The sequence below is a fragment of the Oryctolagus cuniculus genome, chromosome 10, assembly GCF_964237555.1.
Source record: "Oryctolagus cuniculus chromosome 10, mOryCun1.1, whole genome shotgun sequence".
Taxonomy (NCBI): Eukaryota; Metazoa; Chordata; class Mammalia; order Lagomorpha; family Leporidae; genus Oryctolagus; species Oryctolagus cuniculus.
The window spans coordinates 121,297,942-121,318,231 of record NC_091441.1 but is presented as its reverse complement, the minus strand read 5'-3'; the positions used below and the strand labels follow the sequence as shown (position 1 = coordinate 121,318,231).

Sequence of the window (20,290 nt, the reverse complement as noted above, 5' to 3'; positions counted from 1 at the left end):
ACAGAATCTACAAAAACATTACTAGAGATAGTATGAGGAGGCTTCCAGAAATCCGTGGATAATGCACATTATCTTGTAATTCCACTTTTCATGAGATTTTTTGAGGTGCTTTGTAGGTAAGCTTAACAAGGCTAGAGGAAACGAGATGAACACAAACGTGGTACAGGGCTCTCGGATGAAGTAACTACATGAGGAAAAGGGACAACCCTGGTCTCGCAGGGACACGAGTCCGCAGCTGCAGCGTGGAGCTGTGGGTCATACACAACCTCTGCTTCGCCTGCCGCATGCCCGTGCTACGAGCCGTTCCCAGATTGCCCACCATTCTCTGGTTTGGAAGGTGACCAGTGGATCTCAGCATAAGTGAAGGGGACCCTCTGGGAACACACGAGGGGAGGGACGGCACTGACCTTATGGCACATGTAGGATCCACCTTTCTTCACCCGGTCCTTCCCCGAAGGGGGTCCTTTCTACGGATGGAGAGAAAAAAACACCGTCAGTCCAGGGTACGCGGCTGCCTCTCACACCGTGGCCCTCACCAGCCTCCTCTGCTGCTCTGAACTCTCCACACCCACTGCTGCCCCAGGACCTCAAACAGGCTCCTCACACCTCCCTGCTGGTCCAGGTCCCCAGATGCCCTCCTGCCTTTCTCATCACACCCCCTCCCTTCCCTTGGTGGAGTCTTAAGACCACCGGAAGCGATCCAGGTGCAGCCCCCACAGCACCTCCTCCTGGCAGCGTCTCTGGCCTCATTGCACCCCCTACAAATTCAGCCTGCACTGTGACTGCCCTCACCCAGCCTCATTATAGGTTTTTGTAGGGTTAGTAAACTCTTTGCTGATTGATTGAAAGGATTTTCCTTTTATCTTTAAAAAGAACAAATGGGGTAAGATTTATTGGGGACTTAATTTACAAACAATAAAAAATAACCATTTTTTTTTTTTAGAAAGTAATCATTACATTGATGGTTTCCTTTCTGTGCTGACAGCGACTGTATTTACGGGCGACAAAGCATGGATATACACACACTGATCAAATCAGGCACATCCCAGCATTCCTCCTTGTTTATTGTTTTAAACTTTATTTATTTATTTATTTGAATGACAGAGTTACAGAGAGGTAGAGACAAAGAGAGAGGTCTTCCATCCGATGGTTCACTGCTGCAACAGCCAGAGCTGAGCTGATCCAAAGCCAGGAGCCAGGAGCTTCCTCAGGGTCCCCCACACAGGTGCAGAGGCCCAAGGACTTGGGCCATCTTCTACTGCTATCCCAGGCCACAGGAGAGAGCAGATCAGAAGAGGAGCAGCCGGGACTAGAACTGGCACCCATATGGGATACCGGCGTTTCAGGCCAGGGCTTTAACCCGCTGAGCCACAGTGCCGGCTCCTCCCCCTTCTTTGACATCACTTTATGGCTGCAGCCCTGGAGCACCTTTCTCCTATTTGCTCACAAAATACATAATAGAATACCCACAATGTAACACTAGGAGCTAATTGATGTTTAATGCACAGCTTGGATAAGTTTTGACAAATAAATACAGTGATAGAATATGGCTTATCTAACTCCTTTAACCAAAACTTTTCTGTAGTGCCTACTCTGAACCAGGCCTGGCTGGGAGCACCTGCAAGGATGGGCTCCTGTGCTCCCCACACAACCCCAGGGCCATGGGTCACAAGTGGCAGAAGAGGCCTTCTGAGAGTACAGTTTGAAAACCTGCTACGGGGTCCCAAATCCCCTTGGGCTCTCCAGGCTCCAGGCTCTGCAGCACTCCACCTGCTTCCAGAGACCAGCAGGGCAGAAAACGACTGTACAAAGAAGGAAGGTGACGCTCACTGTGATGAGAATTAAGAGCCAGACACAGCCAGGCAAAAGGTACGACTGTGTTTCTACGGAGGGCTGAACTGTAAATCAACATGCTGAAGCTCGGCTGCCAGGACCAGAGCCTGACATCAGGCAAGTGCACGCAGACATCTGAAGGTACCAGGAAGCTCCTCCATGCCAGAGCCACACCAGAGCCACACCACACCGGGGCCACGCCAGGGCAGCCTGAGGGTGGGAGTCTGTGCTTCTCTTTCATGCAGACAACCCATCACACAGATGTCTGCTCTTTGTTTACGGAAAACAAAAGGCGCCTGGACAACCCTCACCCCTCCACACACAGAAACCCTGGTTTTCCCATTTCTTGTCAGTCACCTCCTGGCCAGGGCCCTGGCCCAAATGGCAGAAGCTGAAAGAACCGAGTGTTCCCTGAGCACGGCTTAACACTGCATTTCAAATGGCAACTGCGTGGGCAGAAGCGCGTCATTCCTTCAAAGCACTTCCAGATGCTCAAAGGTGTCACAGACAACGCCACTGCCTAGCCTTCCTTCCTCTGCGTGGCTCCGGCAGTTCCACTGAAAGACCTCAAATGCTTAATGTTACATCACCAACTCTACCAACCGTAAAGGGTCAACTGGAACATGCGAAAGCAACACGTGCAATCAAAAGGCGACTACAGCTCAGCTTTCCCCCCCGAGGCACGGAGAACCTAAAGCTGCAGCGTGAGAGCCTGCTGCGTGAGTTTATGACTCCACATGGAGTAAGCGCTTCACCAGGAAGGCACGGCAGCAGAATCGAGAGCATTGACGACCGGGCAGCTGCTCCGTGTCAGAGCCACCCTCGCCTAGGTTCTCCAGCTGCTGTGTCTCGACGGCCCACATGACAGTTAAAATTCTGAGCCAACTCTCTCACAGGATCAGCCAGCAAACAAGACTCAATTCTTGGGCCAGCATTGTGGCGCAGCAGGTTAAGCCACCACCTGCAATGCTGGCACCCCAAACGGGCGACAGTTCAAGTCCTGGCTGCTCCAATTCCAACTCAGCTCCCTGCTAATGCACCTGGGAAGGCAGTGGGACATGGCCCAAGTGCTTCAGCCCCTGCACCCACATGGGTAACCCCGATGAAGCTCCTGGCTCCTGGCTTCAGGCTAGCTCAGGCCTGGCCTTTGCAGCCATTTGGGAAGTGAACTATTTCTGTCTCTCCCTCCCTCCCTCCCTTCTATAACTCTGACTTTCAAATAAATAAAATAAACCTCATAAAAAAGAATTCTTTTGTTGAGAAGAACATCTAAGAATGAGAGGGAGCTGATGTGCCCATGGGAAGGGATGCCCTGGGCCAGCCAGCAGCAGGCATGGCACCTGAGCACGAGGGACTCGTCAGATGCCTCCCACTCTGACACAGGGCAGTGAGAGGGCTGAGTCCTCCCTCTAGGGGGCTGCCTGGCCAGCTCTCGCAAATCTAGAAAACAACGCGAAGCCGCCACGGTGCTGAAAACCAGGAAGATTACTAGGAGGGGTGAACGGCGCCCTCAGACTTCCCCTTCACTCAGAGCCCCAGGGTGCAGCCTGATTTGGAGACAGGGGCTTTGCAGACTCGTAACTCTCATAATGAAGGTTAGGACACATCTGAGGACAGCAGGTCCTCAACCCAATGACTGGTGTCCTTTGGAGAGGAGGAGAGGCCACAGCTACGTGCCAAGGAAAGCCAAGGAGTCCCAGAGCCCCTGAAGCCAGGAGAGGAGCGGAAAGACCTCCCTCGGAGATTCAGCCCAGCTGGCTCCTGGGACTGCTGGCCCCCTGGTCTACACACTACTGGGGCCATCAAGACAGTTTGCTAGGGAGGTTGCAGCAAACCACTCCAGCAGGCGAGGACACCTCCCTTCTATGTGTGAAAGAGAAGAGCAGGACATCAAAGTGAATGTCAGTGCCTTCAGCAACCACACGCCCAGACCACGCGTGGGCCAGCCTGGCGTGCGAGCCTGCGGGAGGGCGCATGTCCCAGGTCCAGCGACAAGGACACACACTCCTGTGCGTTCCTTCACTCCAGTGTACTGGCAAGGTGGCCACAGAAGAGTCCAAGAAGAGGACAAATCCCCACCACCAGCAGTCGACAAGTGCTATCACTGACCGTGCTGCCGAACGAGATACGCGGCTGGAACCATAAGCACCCACCGCAAGAATGAGGCTGTGCATGTTTTTGTATGAAAACAACAGCACCTGCATTTTTTTTAAGGTTTACTTAATTATTTGAAAGAGTTACACACAGAGAGAGAAGGAGAGGCAGAGAGAGAGGGGTCTTCCATCTGCTGGCTCACTCCCCAGTTGGCCACAACAACCAGAGCTGCACCAGTCTGAAGCCAGGAGCCAGGAGCTTCTTCCGGGTCTCCCATGTGGGTGCAGGGGCCCAAGAAGTTGGGCCATCCTCCACTGCTCTCCCAGGTCACAGCAGAGAACTGGATGGGAAGTGGAGCAGCTGGGCTTCGAACTGGCGCCCATAGGGGATACCAGCACTGCAAGTGGCCGCCTAACCCATTACACCACAGCGCCGGCCCCAGCACCTGCATTTATTTGACTTTCTTATATAAGAAACACTCAGGGAAATAGGAGAGTTAGTTAGGAGGGAATGAGCCACAAAGAGGAATTCCACACAATTACGGCAGGAAAAAATAACATCCCTGAGAACACCACTGTATATTTAACTCAAAAAAAAAAAAAAAAACAAAACAAAAAAAAACAAACAAACAAAAAAAACAAATCGAGGCATTGAGTACCAACGGCTGCTAGTCACTGCGTGACATGCTGTGACAGATGGGGGGGACACGCAGGGCCTGCTTAACTACTGGTCAATCTTACTGTCAATCTCACTATAAATAATACCATCTTATCAGCAATCACTACCCCAAGAGCCAGGCAAACGTGCCTCTGTACTCCCACCTCTCACGTCCCCGACCTCTGATTCAGCTCCAAACTGCAGGAAATGCAGGGGTCAGAAGAACACTAAAGTCACACAATGTCGATGCAATGACCAAAACAACGTGGGGAAATTCTTAAAATAACCGAGGGGTTGCAAGGAGAAAGCTTTTCACAGCAAATCAGCAAAGGGTGACAGCAGAAGGGGCCCATCAGCCGCCAGACTCAAAGCACTCGTGGGAGAGTAGGAGAGGCAACCCCGCGTGCTGTGACAGCCTCTGTCCTGCACTGTCCCCATGCATGTCTGCCCAGCAACAGTCGTGGCAGATGACCGAGGCCAGACCTGTTTCCTGGGCAGGCTGTGAATGTCACAGGCTGGCGCGTGTACTAGAAACCCCTTCACGCGACTGGGACTTTCCCAGCTCAGGATTGGTCAGCTGTGGCACAGACCCACTGCGTGTTCCCACAGAGTGTAGGGACAGAGGCAAGCAATGTGAACTTGAACTTGTGTTCCCTGCTGCACTGAGAACGGTAAGATTGGCGGACTCCCATACAGGAGTTTTGGTCTTCTGCCAGATCCACAAAACAGCAGCAGTAGGGGCCGGTGCTGTAGCATAGCAGGTAAAGCCACCACCTGCAGTGCTGGCATCCCATATGGGCGCCGGTTCGTGTCTCGGCTGCTCCGCTTCCGATCCAGCTCTCTGCTGTGGCCTGGGCGGGCAGTGGAGGATGGCCCAAGTCCTTGGGCCCCTGCACCCACTTGGGAGACCCAGAAAGAGGGTCCTGGCTTTGGATGGACACAGCTCCGGCTGTTGCGGCCAGTTGGGGAGTGAACCAGCAAATGGAAGACCTCTCTCTCTCTCTCTCTCTGCCTCTCTCTCTGTGTAACTCTTTCAAATAAATAAGCAAATCTTAAAAAAAAAAAAAACAAAAAACAGTAGCAGTGAACTCATCAGCTCACGAGCAGGGAGGATCTTGGGTCCTTGTAGTCTTGACAAAGACCAATCAACCCCACAGAGTATTACTGCTAGATATATTAAAGTTAGACAAGTGAAAAATTCAATACCCTTATCGCTTTAAATCATCTTGGGTTTTTTCCAAGGAATTCAGAGGGGAGAAAAGCAGTCATGGATGCTTCCCCTGTGTTTGCCTAGCCGCCCTGCCTAGTGCTCGCCAGCCCAGACTGTGCGGCCACGCTACCATCCTTCCGGGAGGGACAAACAACCCAGGGTTTCCAAGATCATGGCAGAACCACTAACAGACTCGCTGGCTTTCTTTATCTAGAATGACTTTGTCGTTCCATTAAGAACACTAAACTTTTATATGACATCACTGTAGACTCACAGGAAATGCTAACAAGTAATAGAGATGTCCCATACCCAGATTCCCCCAGGACCAACCTCTTCCAAAACCATAGCACTGTCTCCCTGGTGAGAGCTGACCATCCCCCCCGGGTGACCCCCGTGTTGTCTCTCCACGATCACAGTCACGTCCCTCCTACCCCCAACCCCTGGCCAGCACCTGCCTGGGCTCCACTTCTGTACTGTGCTGTTCAAGAATGGTGTGTCAGTTTAAGTGCGATCATAGAGACGTGACCTTTGTCCCCCAGCAGAGTCCTCTCAGGAGTCGCCTGGCCCGCTGCACACGGCAGCCTGCTGCTTGTCACCACCGAGGCACAGCCACGGCACACGGCACAGATGTGCTGGTCTGTTAGACACTCAGCCCCAGAAGGACATCTCAGCAGGTTGCAGCTCTTGCCTATCAAGAACAAGTGGCTGCAGTGCCTTTGCACCTGCTGTTTCGGGATAAGCATGAGTCTGCATCCCCAAGGAGGTGCAGCTTGGGCTCACCGAATGGCTGGATGTTCAGCTTTTTGTTCCAACTTAATGTTTTAGTTAGTGTTTTTTGAGATAACATATTTTTAATTTACATTATAGTCAAAGGCTATTAACAAGTTCAACAAATAAAAAGTAAAAACAGGAGCCGGCGCCGTGGCTCACTAGGCTAATCCTCCACCTTGCGGTGCCGGCACACCGGGTTCTAGTCCCGGTTGGGGTGCCGGATTCTGTCCCGGTTGCCCCTCTTCCAGGCCAGCTCTCTGCTATGGCCAGGGAGTGCAGTGGAGGATGGCCCAGGTGCTTGGGCCCTGCACCCCATGGGAGACCAGGAAAAGCACCTGGCTCCTGGCTCCTGCCATCGGATCAGCGCGGTGCGCTGGCTGCAGCGGCGGCCATTGGAGGGTGAACCAACGGCAAAGGAAGACCCTTTCTCTCTCTGTCTCTCTCTCTCACTGTCCACTCTGCCTGTCAAAAAAAAAAAAAAAAAAGTAAAAACACCAATTAACTGCCAAACTGCTTTTCAGAGTGGCTGTAGCAAGCTACATCACCATGCAACACATAGGTGACCCACTTTCTCTGCATCCTAGCCAGCCACCGTTGTTCATTGTAGCCATTCTGACACATGTGTGATCTGCTTCTCCACCAAAGGCTAATGGCAGTGAGCATCTTTTGTGTGCTGACAAGCCATCTGCATGTCCTCTAAGCTCTCAAGTCTCTTCCTGTTCTAAATGGACTGCTGGACTTTTACCGAGGAGTGCTGAGCATTTATATATATATATATATATATATATATATATATATATATATATATATTAGGGATGGCAATCAAGAGATGGCTTGCAAATATTTTCCCCCACTCTGCAGCTTGTGTTCATATCCTAAAATATTGGGGGTGGGGAGGCACGGAGGGAGGGCAGGTGACAGCGAGGAGCATCATGCCCATGTCAAGGAGAATAAATAGTGAGGCCTAGAGGAATGAAGTAAATGCCCCGGTCTGGCAAGGGGTGAGGGCCAGGGCCAGGAGTCTCAGTGCACCACACCACGGCCCCTGCAGGCTTACCAGACCTCCGCCAGAGCAGACTGGCAGTCAGCCAGATCTGCAGCTCCTCTATCCAAGGTGTACACAAGAAAAACAAAGCCAAGGCCCCAAAAGTCACTCTTTCCACCCAACAGCAAACACGACAGAGGACTAGAAGTGTGGGCAGCTGAAAGCGCGACTTTAAACAGATTTCTGGGTTACGGGCAATTTTCATTATTCCTAAGACAAGGACAAGCCAACGAGGGGGCTCCAATTAGCTTTAGTTATTGCATAAAGCAAGGAAAAGGAAGGTGACACCCAAAGAAAGGTCAACAAAGAACTGGAGAGCAAAAGGGAAGGAATAGCACATTTCACAGGCAAAGCAAATTAGCAGCTCCCACGGATGTCCTCCGCAAAGCCAGCATGCCCACCGCGGTGCAACGAATGAAAACAGTCCTTTTCTCCACACTGCGTTCACCCACGCGAGGGTGAACAGGCAGAGAATTCTCACAACTGGTTCAACTGGCTCACGCCACAGTGGCTCCCCACCTCCCAGTGAAATGGTCCCTTTCACAGCCCAAGGAGCATGCTGACAACACTTGCATCTATAGAAACACAGCAAACCGGGCACGCAAGCTACCGACTCCAGCTAATGACAAAACGGCAACCAAACAAGTAACAGTGGCAAAGATCCACGGAGCACCTGTTGTAACTCAGCACTGCTTTTTACTGTTCAGTCTTTAAAACTTCCCGAGTGGGCTCTGTTACTGGTACAAGAATCACACAATTATTGTCCAAACAAGGACATTTTGGGGAGGGAGAGGGCAGGCTGCTAACTGCCAGGTTCAGGCGTGAACCAAGAATCTCCGCACACCTGGCCGTCAGCCCATTTCACAAACAGGGCACAAAGGACAGCCAAGTCAAACAGCCCCTGCCTGGTGTCTCCGAGCCAGTGGGCAGGCGAGCCAGGTCTCAAACCCGGCTCCAGACCCATCCTCAGCCACCAGCCACATCCGCTGTGACCTCACTCATAGGTATTAGACTTTTAAAATAAGCTATTCAGCTGTTCCAACTTGAGGTGTACAATCTTTCTGTACCTTATAAGCTCCTCTCAAGAAAATGGCAAAAATCTGAACAGAAATGAGGGTCAGGAGTTCATACTCTTCTTTTTTTTTTTTTAAAGACAGCCATTAGCTTTTAAAAAAAAGTTTACTTATTTTTATCCACTTGAAAGTAGAGTGACAGAAAGGGACAGATTGGGGGAGAGAGAGAGAGAGAGAGATTTTCCTGTTACTTGCTCACTCCCCAAATGCACACAACATCCAGGGCTGGGCCAGGCCAAAGCCAGGAGCCCAGAACCCCTTCGGAACCAAGTACTTGAGCCATCACGTGCCTGCCAGGTTGCATTAGCAGAGGTGCAAGATGGCACGTGCCTCCCAGGTAGCTGCCTCGCGTGCTGGGCCCCAACACCACTGCCAGCAGCTTTCTGGTGGGCTTAGACGTGCACCTTCTCAGGTGTGCTTTTCCCAGGCTTTCCCTCAGTCTGGGATATACACGCACAGAGAGCAGCGAGCCTGCGTCTCGGACGACCGCACTGGGGTGCGCACCGCAGGCCCGTGTGCTTTCTGCAGCTCAGGCACTCCCGCCAGGTTTGTGCCTCTCAGCCTCACCGGTGGGGGCGGCTGCTCCATTTCAGGAGTGAGTTGGCAGTTTCACTTTCTCCTGGGTAGGACTGGAACAGTTCGCAGAAACCTCCAAGCAAACCTCACGTCTCAGAGGCAAAGCGCCCATCAGGCGTACGACACTGACTTCTCACTACAGGTCCCGCACCCTGCGCTGGACCGGAGCTTGGCGCGTCAGCAGCCCGACTGTGGTGGGCGCACTGCTGAAGGCAGCATGCACCGGTGCGTCCGACCCTGCGCCTGTCTTGAGTCCCTCAGTGCCATCCACTGGCCCTGGCCCTGGCTGCCCCCAAGAGCCCTGCAGGGCTCACTCCGTCACAAAGGGTGTCCCCCAGGTAGGCTGCAAGAGCGTCCTCTCCCCTTGTCCCACACATCCCTGTCCCCCAGCTGTGGCCTCTGTCCCAGCCTCCCCACACGGAGCTGTCACACCCTTCAGAATCTGCAGGGTCTTTCTCTTGTAGGCCAAGGAGAAGCAGACAGGACAGGAGCCAGGATTCGAGGGCTGCACTACCTATACCACCCCTCACTGGACACTAACGCCAATCACCAATTCTCCAATCAACCATGCTCAGGTCATGACCCCGCCACGAAAAACGCTAAATCCGCAGAGAGCATCCACGCAGGGAGCATCCAGGCCGGTGCCCCAACTCCACACCCTGGCCTCGGGCTCTTTCCCACCGGGCTTTGCCTGCACTGCAGCCTTTATGCAAACTGCTAATCACAAGTGCCTCCCTGAGTTCTGTGAGCACACCATCTCGCCTGAACCCCAGGATCTGGAGCTGGCCAGGCACAAGGGTGGGTGGCCTGGGCACCTCTGCAGAGCTGGTGTCTGTACTGAGCCCCGCAGGACCAGTCCTCCACCTGTGCGGTCTGCGCCCACTCTAGGAGTCGGTGCCGGAGCTGAACTGAGTTGCAGAACACCTGACTGGTGCTGGAGATCCAGGGAAGGGGTGCAGAAAAAACCCAGACTTGGTGTCAGAAACAAGGAACTACGCTACAGTCACACCCCATGACAAGTCACACAGGCACTCACCTCTCCGCTAGGGGGCGGGCCCTGGCAGCCTGGCCTCTGCCCTGTTCTCTGCCTCTGCACAGAGCCCGCCGTGGGGTCTGAGGCTGGGAATGTCAGCAGGGAGGTGTCCGCTCAGCAGATGCCGCCCTGCACCGAACGTCCTAGGGGCTGGCTCCTGGCTGCAGGGCCCGCTCGGCAAAGGAGTGGGGAGGACGTGAGAAGGTGGGAGCAGTCCCTCCACAATTCACCAGCAGAAAAGCACAAAACAGCGAGCCTTAACCTGAAGACAGACACAGCAGAAAGCATCTAGGACAAGCCCAGAACGGAGTCAGCGCCAGGGAGCCAATGCACCAGCCGGGAGCCTGAACAGCCAGCTCCACCCAGGCCTGGCTCTGTCCCCTCACTCAGGACCCGCGTGCCCTCAGCTCAGAGACCTGGTGAGGTCCCTCGTGCACCAGCACTGCAGGAGCCGGTGGACACTCCCCACACACTCCCACCGCACGCCTTTCCCAGCCCAAACTGCTGAACACCCCCCACCCCGGGGAACTTGCCCTGTGCTCTGGCTGAGAAGTCCAATCAATGACTACAGTCTTCTTCCGGGGGCCTCTGCACTCCAACAGCCACCCCCCAACACAGGCCCCAGACTGGGGACGCCTAACAAGTATAGGTTCTAAGAATGGAGAAATCAATCGTGGCTTTTCAATACAAGGCTAGGAAGCACGGAGGTGCTAAAGCAGTCGATTCAAACCCAGAAGAAATACCTAACTCGTCTGGTTCCTCCAGCAAAGGAGTGGCTTTCTCATCACCTCCTAATAACGGCATCCTGCATGAAGGGATTTTTCCTCCTTCAATTATGCAGGTGCTTCTTTAACTTCGGAGAGCTTAACAAGGGAACGCACAAGAGAAAGGAGCATTCAGCTCCAGCCAGTGCCAGGTGGATGAGTTTGAGAGAACAGAGCAAGCAGCTCGCTTCATGCTAAGGGCACGTGGACGCAGCAGCAGTAAACAGGTGACTCCCAGGTGAAGGGGAGGCAGCGACACTCCGGGACACACACAGGTCAGCTGCTGGAAGACCCGCTGCACACTCCACCACATCCACGTCTCAGAACAGCTGCAAAACTGCCCCGCCCTGCAGCCCTTAAAGTGAGAAAACGGACGTGCTGAGTCTACTAAGGATTTCTCACGTTCTCCGACCCTCAGAGCCTTCTGAGTTCTCCCCTGGCAATCCAGCGTGGGAGAATACTACTAGCTTACCATGAAACCACACTGTACCTTCACCATTATTTTAAAGAACTACTTGACGACTTGGGTGATTTCACTGGGGTACTGCACAAGCCCAGCTCTGTCTGCTCAGCGGCAGCGTTGACTGCCTGTCCTGACCACTCGCCCGCAGCAATGTCCCTGATGGCCGCATGTGACCCGGGGGCTCCCCTCTGTTCTCCCCGCACTCCTGAAGAGGAGAACACGAGTCTCCATGGAGTTGGTTTCAGAGTGAGGTGCAATCTCATGGCTGCCTGGCTTATTCCATTTAAACATTCATGACATAAAGCACAGTAGGCGTGACACGTTCCCAGCCACCACGTGCATTCCTCCCTAAAACAAGGAGACACGTGGCTGTTCTCGCACACCTGTGCACCTGGTGTGTCTGCCGCGAACTCTGTGAGGCCAGGGGCCACGCCTGTGGGGTTGCCAGAACCCAGCACACCGAGCTGGCATTCAGCCAATCAACCTGCTAAACGAATCAAGGTGTATGTTTATGTGAAAATTACACATTTCAATATGCATACAGTCATACCCGGGTACTTCAAAAAGGTAGAAAACAGAAGTGTTTGTTTTGGTGCAAAATATTTTGAAATTCATCCATACTTGCTTCACAGTATGATTTTACCATGAACTTTCCTAAGAGCTTTGTATATATGATTTCAAAAATGTCTACACCAGTATAAACCTATCTTTGTTTAATAAATTATTTTTCTGAAACTTTTATTCATTCATTGGAGACAGAGCGAGAGGCACACACACAGACAGAGAGTAAGCTCACTCATTCTGGCACACCTCCGAAATGCTCACAACAGCCAGGGCCAGGCTGGGCCAAAGACAGAAGCCAGGAGCTCTGTCCAGGTTTCCCACCTGGGTGGCGGAGGCCCAGTCCCTGAGCCATCACCTCTGCCTCCCAGGGCCGTACTAGCTGGAAACAGCAGCCAGAGCCGGAACCGGAGGCAGGCACGCCAACGTGCAGCTCGGGCACCTTAATCAGCAGCTAAGCACCCATTCCAAAATGTACCTTTTAATTCCATTTTTCCACAAACTTTTCAAGTACCCTCATACTATAAATGTGTTCACATAAAAAAAAAAAAAAAAACCCACAGCCGACCCTGTACAAGAAAGAAAAACCCAGTAAGTTAGCTGTCCTGTCTTCACCTGTCAGTGACAGTGTCAGCTCAGGATTCTTCAGGGGGAACACGCTGGGGCAGGAGGCACCACAGGTGATCCAGCAATTCCTGCGCCATTCGCTAACCAGGTAGATGCCACAGGCAAAAGCCAACCCCTCAAGGCAACGATTTTTAAGAATAATGTAATGGAGACAAGAGATTAAGAAGGTAAGAACAAGAAGCTAATTAAAAATCCCAAGATACTGAAAACTACAGGCATAATTAACTCCCTGCCTTCTCGCTGCCTTTATAAGAAACCTCTGCATGACACAGCAATTCGCATCTCTCAAATTATCTTTCACATTTACAACACTGTTTGAAATTTCCCATCTAACGTATGTGGTCTCTGATAAAATTTTACATCAGGGAAGCAAGCAGCCCTCCGTGTTTAGTGTGCAAAAGGACACCGAGCGTCCAGCAAACACCTGGATATGAGGATGCACGGATTCATTCTCGACTGCAAATCCTGCCCTAAACTCCACTCCACAAACCATCCTAAGAAATGGGACTGAGACCACCATCTCCGTTCATACTGTCAGGAATATTCTGCAGATATGAGCGAGAAATGGAGAGGGAAAGACAGGGAGAGAGGGAGGGAGACAGGAGGGAGAGAGGGAGGGCAGGGGAGGGAGTGCTGAGCGCCTCAGAGGGAGAGGAGCCTATGATAGATGCAAAGACACACACCGGCTTCACTGCCCCACGGCCGCTGCCCCGGGAAGCCTGGGGTGAAGGCAGGAGACACACAGGCCGGGCTGAGCCGCCCCCGCACCCAAACCTGATCCACACTATTAGTCTATAAACCACACGTGGAGAAGGCCCAGGGACCACTCTCCAAGAATAATGAGACCGTGCTTCTCCTTCCCTGGGGTTCAGGGCTGGTGTGGGGAAATGGCCTATCACTGAGTGCTAGGTGGGGACACTGGGAAGACAGGAACTGTTTTCTGGGTCAGAACTCACACACATGTGACCTCTGCCAACGGCTGAGTGACTGTGGTGAGAACTCACACACGGGTGACCTGTGCTGATGGCCTAGAATGACTGTGGGTCAGATACACACATGTGTGACCCGTGCCAATGACCTAGAATGACCGTGGGTCAGAATGCACACATGTGTGACCCGTGTTGATGGCCTAGAATGACCGTGGGTTAGAATGCACACACGGGTGACCCGTGCCGATGGCTTAGAATGACCATGGGTCAGAATACACACATGTCTGACCCATGCCGATGACCTAGAATGACCATGGGCCAGATACACACACGTGTGACCTGTGCTGCCTCCAGTGATCCTCCACACAGAGGCCACGGTTCACACTGGGTCCTGCTCTTTTTGGTCAGGCAGAGTCAACAGTTATTAGCATGAGGAAATCTGAAGGAATTACTATTGCAAAGAAGAAACAAGCAGCAATTACATCCTCTTCCAAAAAGTGACAAGAACAAGCAGTCACTCTTTGGAAGCCAGAAGCATGTGTTTGGAAACACATCTGTGGATCCGTGTCTCCTGGCCACATCCGTGGATCCGCATCTCTGGGCCACATCCATGGATCCGCGTCTCCGGGACATATCTGTGGATCTGTGTCTCCGGGACACATCTGTGGATCCGTGTCTCCTGGCCACATCCGTGGATCCGCGACTCCTGGCCACATCCGTGGATCCGTGTCTCCGGGACACACCCGTGGATCCGTGTCTCCCGGCCACATCCGTGGATCTGTGTCTCCGGGACACATCTGTGGATCCGCGTCTCCGGGCCACATCCATGGATCCACGATTCCTGGCCACATCCATGGATCCGCGTCTCCGGGACATATCTGTGGATCTGTGTCTCCGGGCCACATCCGTGGATCCGTGTCTCTGGGACACATCTGTGGATCCGCGACTCCTGGCCACATCCGTGGATCTGTGTCTCCGGGACACATCTGTGGATCTGTGTCTCCAGGCGACATCCATGGATCCACATCTCTGGGACACATCCGTGGATCAGTGTCTCCGGGCCACATCCATGGGTCCGTGTCTCCAGGCCACATCTGTGGATCTGCGTCTCTGGGCCACATCCGTGGATCCGTGTCTCCGGGCCACATCCGTGGATCCGTGTCTCCTGGACACATCTGTGGATCCGCGTCTCTGGGACACATCTGTGGATCCGCGACTCCTGGCCACTTCCGTGGATCCATGTCTCCGGGACACATTTGCGGGATCCGCATCTCCAGGCCGCACATGTCCCAGCTGACTTCTGTTTCCTCACAGGTCTTTGTGCTGGTTCTACGAACCACAGGTAAGCGGCAGTGTGCTAGTATCAGCACTGCCTCAAAGACGAGAACAAAGGTGTTTTCTGAACAGTCCAGCGAGGCTGACAGTCATCAGACCCTGCCTTCCTTGGCCACTTACCACGCACAACTGCAGCCATGCTAATTATCACAGGACCCTCACTAACACCCTCGTGCCTTTGCCATTCTGACTGCGAGGTCACCCCCCATCAGGTTGCTGCATTCACGCCCCTGGGAGATCCTCATGGAAAACACCAGCGAAGGCACAGGGCTGGGCCGAGATGCCCAGGGACGCACAGAGCTCCCCGGGCTCCGGGCTAACGGATGAAGCTGCTGTGGCAGACTCCACGGAGATGGGTCAGGAGACCGAGGGTGGCCTCCTGCTGTGGACAGCAGCCTGGTGCTTGTATCACACATGGAGACACACGTGGGCAGGCAGGGAGGAGCAATCACAAGTGGCGGATAGGAGACCCACAGGAGTGAGGCAAGGACAGCCCCATGTCCAAACATGCAGCAGCCAAGACCACCCAAGGCTGGCACCTGCTCACAAACCAAGAATAGGCATGTCCCCAGGGTGGCCTCCTGTGCCACGTGCAGGTGGACAAGGGCTCAGCAGGTGCTCCCTGGAAACCTGCCAAGTCCAAACTGAACACACAGAGGTCAGCGGGGAGGGCAGCGCCTCCCAGGTCCACTCTCCAGGTGTCTGGAGCCACACCATCTGCCGTACGGTCCAACTCCACAGAACAGAACCCGGCAAGTAGCATGGATTTGCTCTGAGGAGAATCGTGCCGGGACGCTCTCTGCCCCTGCTGGACTCTGAGTGGCCAGGACGCAGGAGGTCCTCCAGTGAGGACGCCTGGGGACCTGCTCATGTTCCTGATGAACCCTGCTGGTGTGAGCACATGATGCTCCCATAAGGTGGCCAACGTGAAGCATAAACAAGAAGAGCAAAACCACACTGTACATAAAAAGTATTATATATATACACATAAAGTATTTTCACATGCACTGACAAACTTCACAATATTGTCATCACTGCCCCCATCTGTTGATAAGGAAATATTCTAAATATAGAGCTATTCCTTAAATGTTAAGTGCAATCCCAGTTATTTTGGCGACTTACAAAACTAGCATCTCCCAAGAGGGGAGAACTGCCTAGGAGCAGTGGTGTGCTCTCTGCGAGTGGAGGACAAGCGAGGCCCCAAGTGGCTTCCCCACCAGGGCTCAGTAGGCGGGCCTGGGTCCTGACAGTGAGCACAGGGTATGGGAGCTCGGGAGCTTTTACAAGATTAATAGAAGTTTTTACTGAGAGCACCATGTGCTGCCATGGTTAATATGAGTGTTCGCATTAGGTACACAAAAAGGAAAAACACAAACCACATTTTTAAAAAGTACTACTTGGGGCCAGCACTGTGGCATAGTGGGTAATGCCGCCACCTGCAATGCTGGCATCCCGTAAGGGCACCAGTTCAAGTCCTGGCTGCTCCACTTCTGATCAAGCTCCTTGCTAATGTACTTAAGAAAGCAACAGAAGATGGCCCAAGTGCTTGGACCCCTGCACCCATGTGGGGGACCAGATGAGGCTCCTGCCTCCTGGCTTCGGCCTGGCCCAGACCCAGCTGTTGCAGTCATTTGGGGAGTAAATCAACACATGGAGGATATTTCTCTGTCTGTCTCTCTCTCTCTCTCTCTCTCTCTCTAACTCTGCCTTTCAAATAAATAAATATTTTTTTTAGAAATACTATTTGGTGGGGCCAGCACTGTGGTGCAGCAGGTAAAGACACCATCTGCTCTGGCCATTGCAGCCAGCTGGGGAGTGAACCAGTGGATGGAAGACCCCTCTCTCTGCCTCTCCTTCTCTCTCTGTGAAATTCTGACTTTCAAATACATTTTTAAAAATCTTTTTAAGGCCGGCACCACGGCTCACTAGGCTAATCCTCTACCTTGCGGCGCCGGCACACCAGGTTCTAGTCCCGGTCGGGGCGCCGGATTCTATCCCGGTTGCCCCTCTTCCAGGCCAGCTCTCTGCTGTGGCCAGGGAGTGCAGTGGAGGATGGCCCAAGTCCTTGGGCCCTGCACCCCATGGGAGACCAGGATAAGTACCTGGCTCCTGCCATCGGATCATTGTGGTGCGCCGGCCGCAGCGCACCGGCCAGGGCGGCCATTGGAGGGTGAACCAACGGCAAAGGAAGACCTTTCTCTGTCTCTCTCTCTCACTGTCCACTCTGCCTGTCAAAAAAAAAAAAAATCTTTTTAAAAAATACTAGTCGGTTAAAACACAGCATAGCACTGAGCACACCTTGAACTGTGAGTGAAAAGGGGTGAGTGATGCCCTCTCAATGAGGGTGAAGAGAGGCCCTTGCAAGGGACACACATGGAGCTAACCCCAAACCAACTGAGCTTCATGCAGCCCAAACACCTCTTCTTCTCTCAAGACCCTGGAGCTTCCCAGTGAAATCGGAACTCATGACTAACCTGCACTGCCTCATGCCCCTGAAGGGAAAAAGCCGCTTCCTAAGCAGCTTTGTCCTCGGGGCGCTGACTTCTGCCAAGCGCGCCAAAGAAGCCTTCCAAGTATTTGTCCTGAAGAGTTAGTCTTGGAGGCAGCATAATAGGAGACGCTGATGAGGCCGGTTCCTGAGCCGAAACGCTGAATAGTCACGTGGACGCTCTGGCTCAGAACATTCCCTGAAAATGTCTGCTTCCAACCAGCACTTGGTTCTAAAACACCTGGGGTTTGGACAGGGATCTAATTTGAATTCTAGGTAGCTGGAGCCGGCATTACCAGAGGATCAGTGATCACACCAGCACCAGCCTCCTGCTACACACTCGAGCTTCACAGGCCGTTAGGGAAGCAAGGCAGAGCAACTGAAGCCTGGAAGAGGCGGAGGGCTTGGCCGGCCAGGGTGAGAACGGCCCCAGCGTGAAGGACGGACAGGTCACAGCCCAGGGAGCACGGCTGCCCGGGAGGGGAAGGCACCCTCTCCACAGCTCTGCCGCTGCCCAGTGGGCGAGAGCGAGGCTGTGGCGGCACAGAACTTCCCACAGACCCCGGGTGGAACTCAGCAAACGCAGACCTGGCGGTCCAGACTCTTCAGGAGAGCAGCCACGGAACACCCCAGAGCTTTGGTGAACATCCCAACAGCTACGCTCAGAGTGAAGGAGACAGCCCTCAGGACTGCAGCTTCGGCTTGTCTCAGTTCCTGAAAGAATGAAGCTAACCCGAGGCAGAAGAACCCGGAAGCAGAGGTAACTCTGCCGAGGGGGTGATCAGACTATCCAAAGCTCAGACAACCGCTACAACTTCTCACACACTGTGGCTGGCGCTCAATCAAAAACAACCAAGCATGTGAGCAGACACCGTGTGACCAAAAGCCAGGAATGCCAACAGAAGGAGCCAGGCATGACCACCCAACATGAGAGGTGTCACATGCAGGCTACATGTAAGACACGCTGGCTCAAAACCACCGTGAAGCGGTGCTACACACAGAGCAGCGCAACGAAAAATACTGCTAATACCAAGTGCTGACGCAAAGAGTAGCAAAGAAAACACAGGAGCTGTATACCATCTCATAACTAAATGTAAACATCTCATAACTAAATGTTTAAAGAAGAAGAAAGAGGTTTGGCAGAGAGAGATCGGCAAGAGCTACGTCATTTTCATAGGCCCATCCAAGAGTTCACTCCTCCTCCTTCAGACAAGCAGCCTTTAAGGCCTCTAAACGGGAGAGCGGCGACACAAGAGCTGCCCGGTCCACGGTGGTCTGGCAGGGAGGCCGAGGAGGGACCAAGATGAAAGGTGACGGCAGCATTCGCTGGAAACGAAGACCACATGTAAGCCCCTGAACCCAGCTGTCCAGGGGTTTGCAGCGGACTTTCTAAAAGTGTTGACTTTTGGGGCTGGCGCTGTGGCGTAGCGGGCAAAGCCGCCACTTGCAGTGCCGGCATCCCACATGGGCACTGGTTCTAGTCCTGGCTGCTTCTCTTCCAATCCAGCTCTCTGCTATGGTCTGGGAAAGCAGTACAAGATAGTCCAAGCCCTTGGGCCCCTGCACCCACATGGGAGACTGGGAAGAAACTCCTGGCTCCTGGCTTCGGATTGGCGCAACTCTGGCCATTGCAGCCAGCTGGGGAGTGAACCAGCAGATAGAAGACCTCTCTCTCTCTCTCTCTCTCTCTCTCTCTCTGCCTCTCCCTCTCTGTGTAACTCTTTCAAAAAATAAATAAATAAATCTTTTTTAAAAAAAAGTGTTGACTTTTATCCTTATCAAATCACATAGCAAATGAGGCCACTGTGACAAAAATACCCCAAAAATGGGAACCATCCCATGAGAGCCGGGGCTGGTACAGAGCCTGGGAGTGGTCAAAGGAAAAATGCAAATATTCCAAGCGGGAAAGGTACAGGCAGTCGGCTGTACTCTGAGGCTCGGTGGGCCCTCACCATGAGCCCAAGCACTGGAGCTTCCGCTACCCCCTTGCACGTGGGCAGACGGTTCAGCCTGACTGTGCCACAGACGCTGAGGCGTGTCCTGCCCGTAGATGACAGCAAGCCGAGCACAGACCACCAAGAGCCCCGCAGCGCCAGGCCCACTCTGGGGAGACCGAAGACCTGCTGCACACCTTGGCCTTCTCACCACAGGTTTCTTGGGTGAAGATGAAAAAGCCAAGTCTCATCTGCAGGTCCCACCTGAGCAGTCTGCGTGTTAATGGTGCCAAGGAAACTGCACACAGCCCACAGCGACGTACCCCACACTCTGAACCCAGCCTGAGGCACAGAGCCCCATGGTGCCGGCAGGGACTCCCAGCCGTTTAAGCCTCTGTTGAGAAGAGACTGGGAATCTCTCCACCACTGCCCTTCATGCATTTCAAGAGCTTAGGGTCCAAAATCAAGCAGATCAGGTTCCCGGTCTGGCCAGTCCAGGGGGAAACACACATTCCTGGTTGCGAAGACCCAGTTTCCGGGAAATGGGATTCTTACGGGACCCTTCCCCAAGTCTGTTCACACAACCGGAAATACGCAGGCAATATTCTTCTAAAGGAAGCACTTCTACACACGTGCCCACTGCAGTGTCCCAGTTCCCACTATTCCACTAGCAGAGTCGTCTCTAGCGGCAAGGGAGTACATGGTGCGCTTCAAAAAGTTCATGAAAAATGGCATGGAAAGGTAGGTATATTTTGCTGAAAAAAAAAAAAAAAAAAAAATTTGAAATCCACACACATGATGGCTCTTCAAAAGGTTCATGAGAAATGCACATTATGATAAAACTGTGCATGGACTTCCAAATTTTTTGTACCAAAACAAACTTCTTTTACTTCCATT

At 53.0% G+C, this 20,290-nt stretch overlaps 1 protein-coding gene across 5 annotated transcripts in view; it reads right to left on the bottom strand.

Moving 5' to 3' along the window:
* SUMF1 (sulfatase modifying factor 1) overlaps positions 1-20,290 on the bottom strand; it is a 91,352-nt gene that overhangs the window by 26,612 nt on the left and 44,450 nt on the right. For all 5 annotated transcript variants that reach the window (XM_051831916.2, XM_070050024.1, XM_051831915.2 and 2 more), the window contains exon 8: positions 408-467. In XM_051831916.2, the coding sequence (XP_051687876.1) occupies positions 408-467 (60 nt within the window). The remainder of the gene's footprint in view (positions 1-407; positions 468-20,290) is intronic.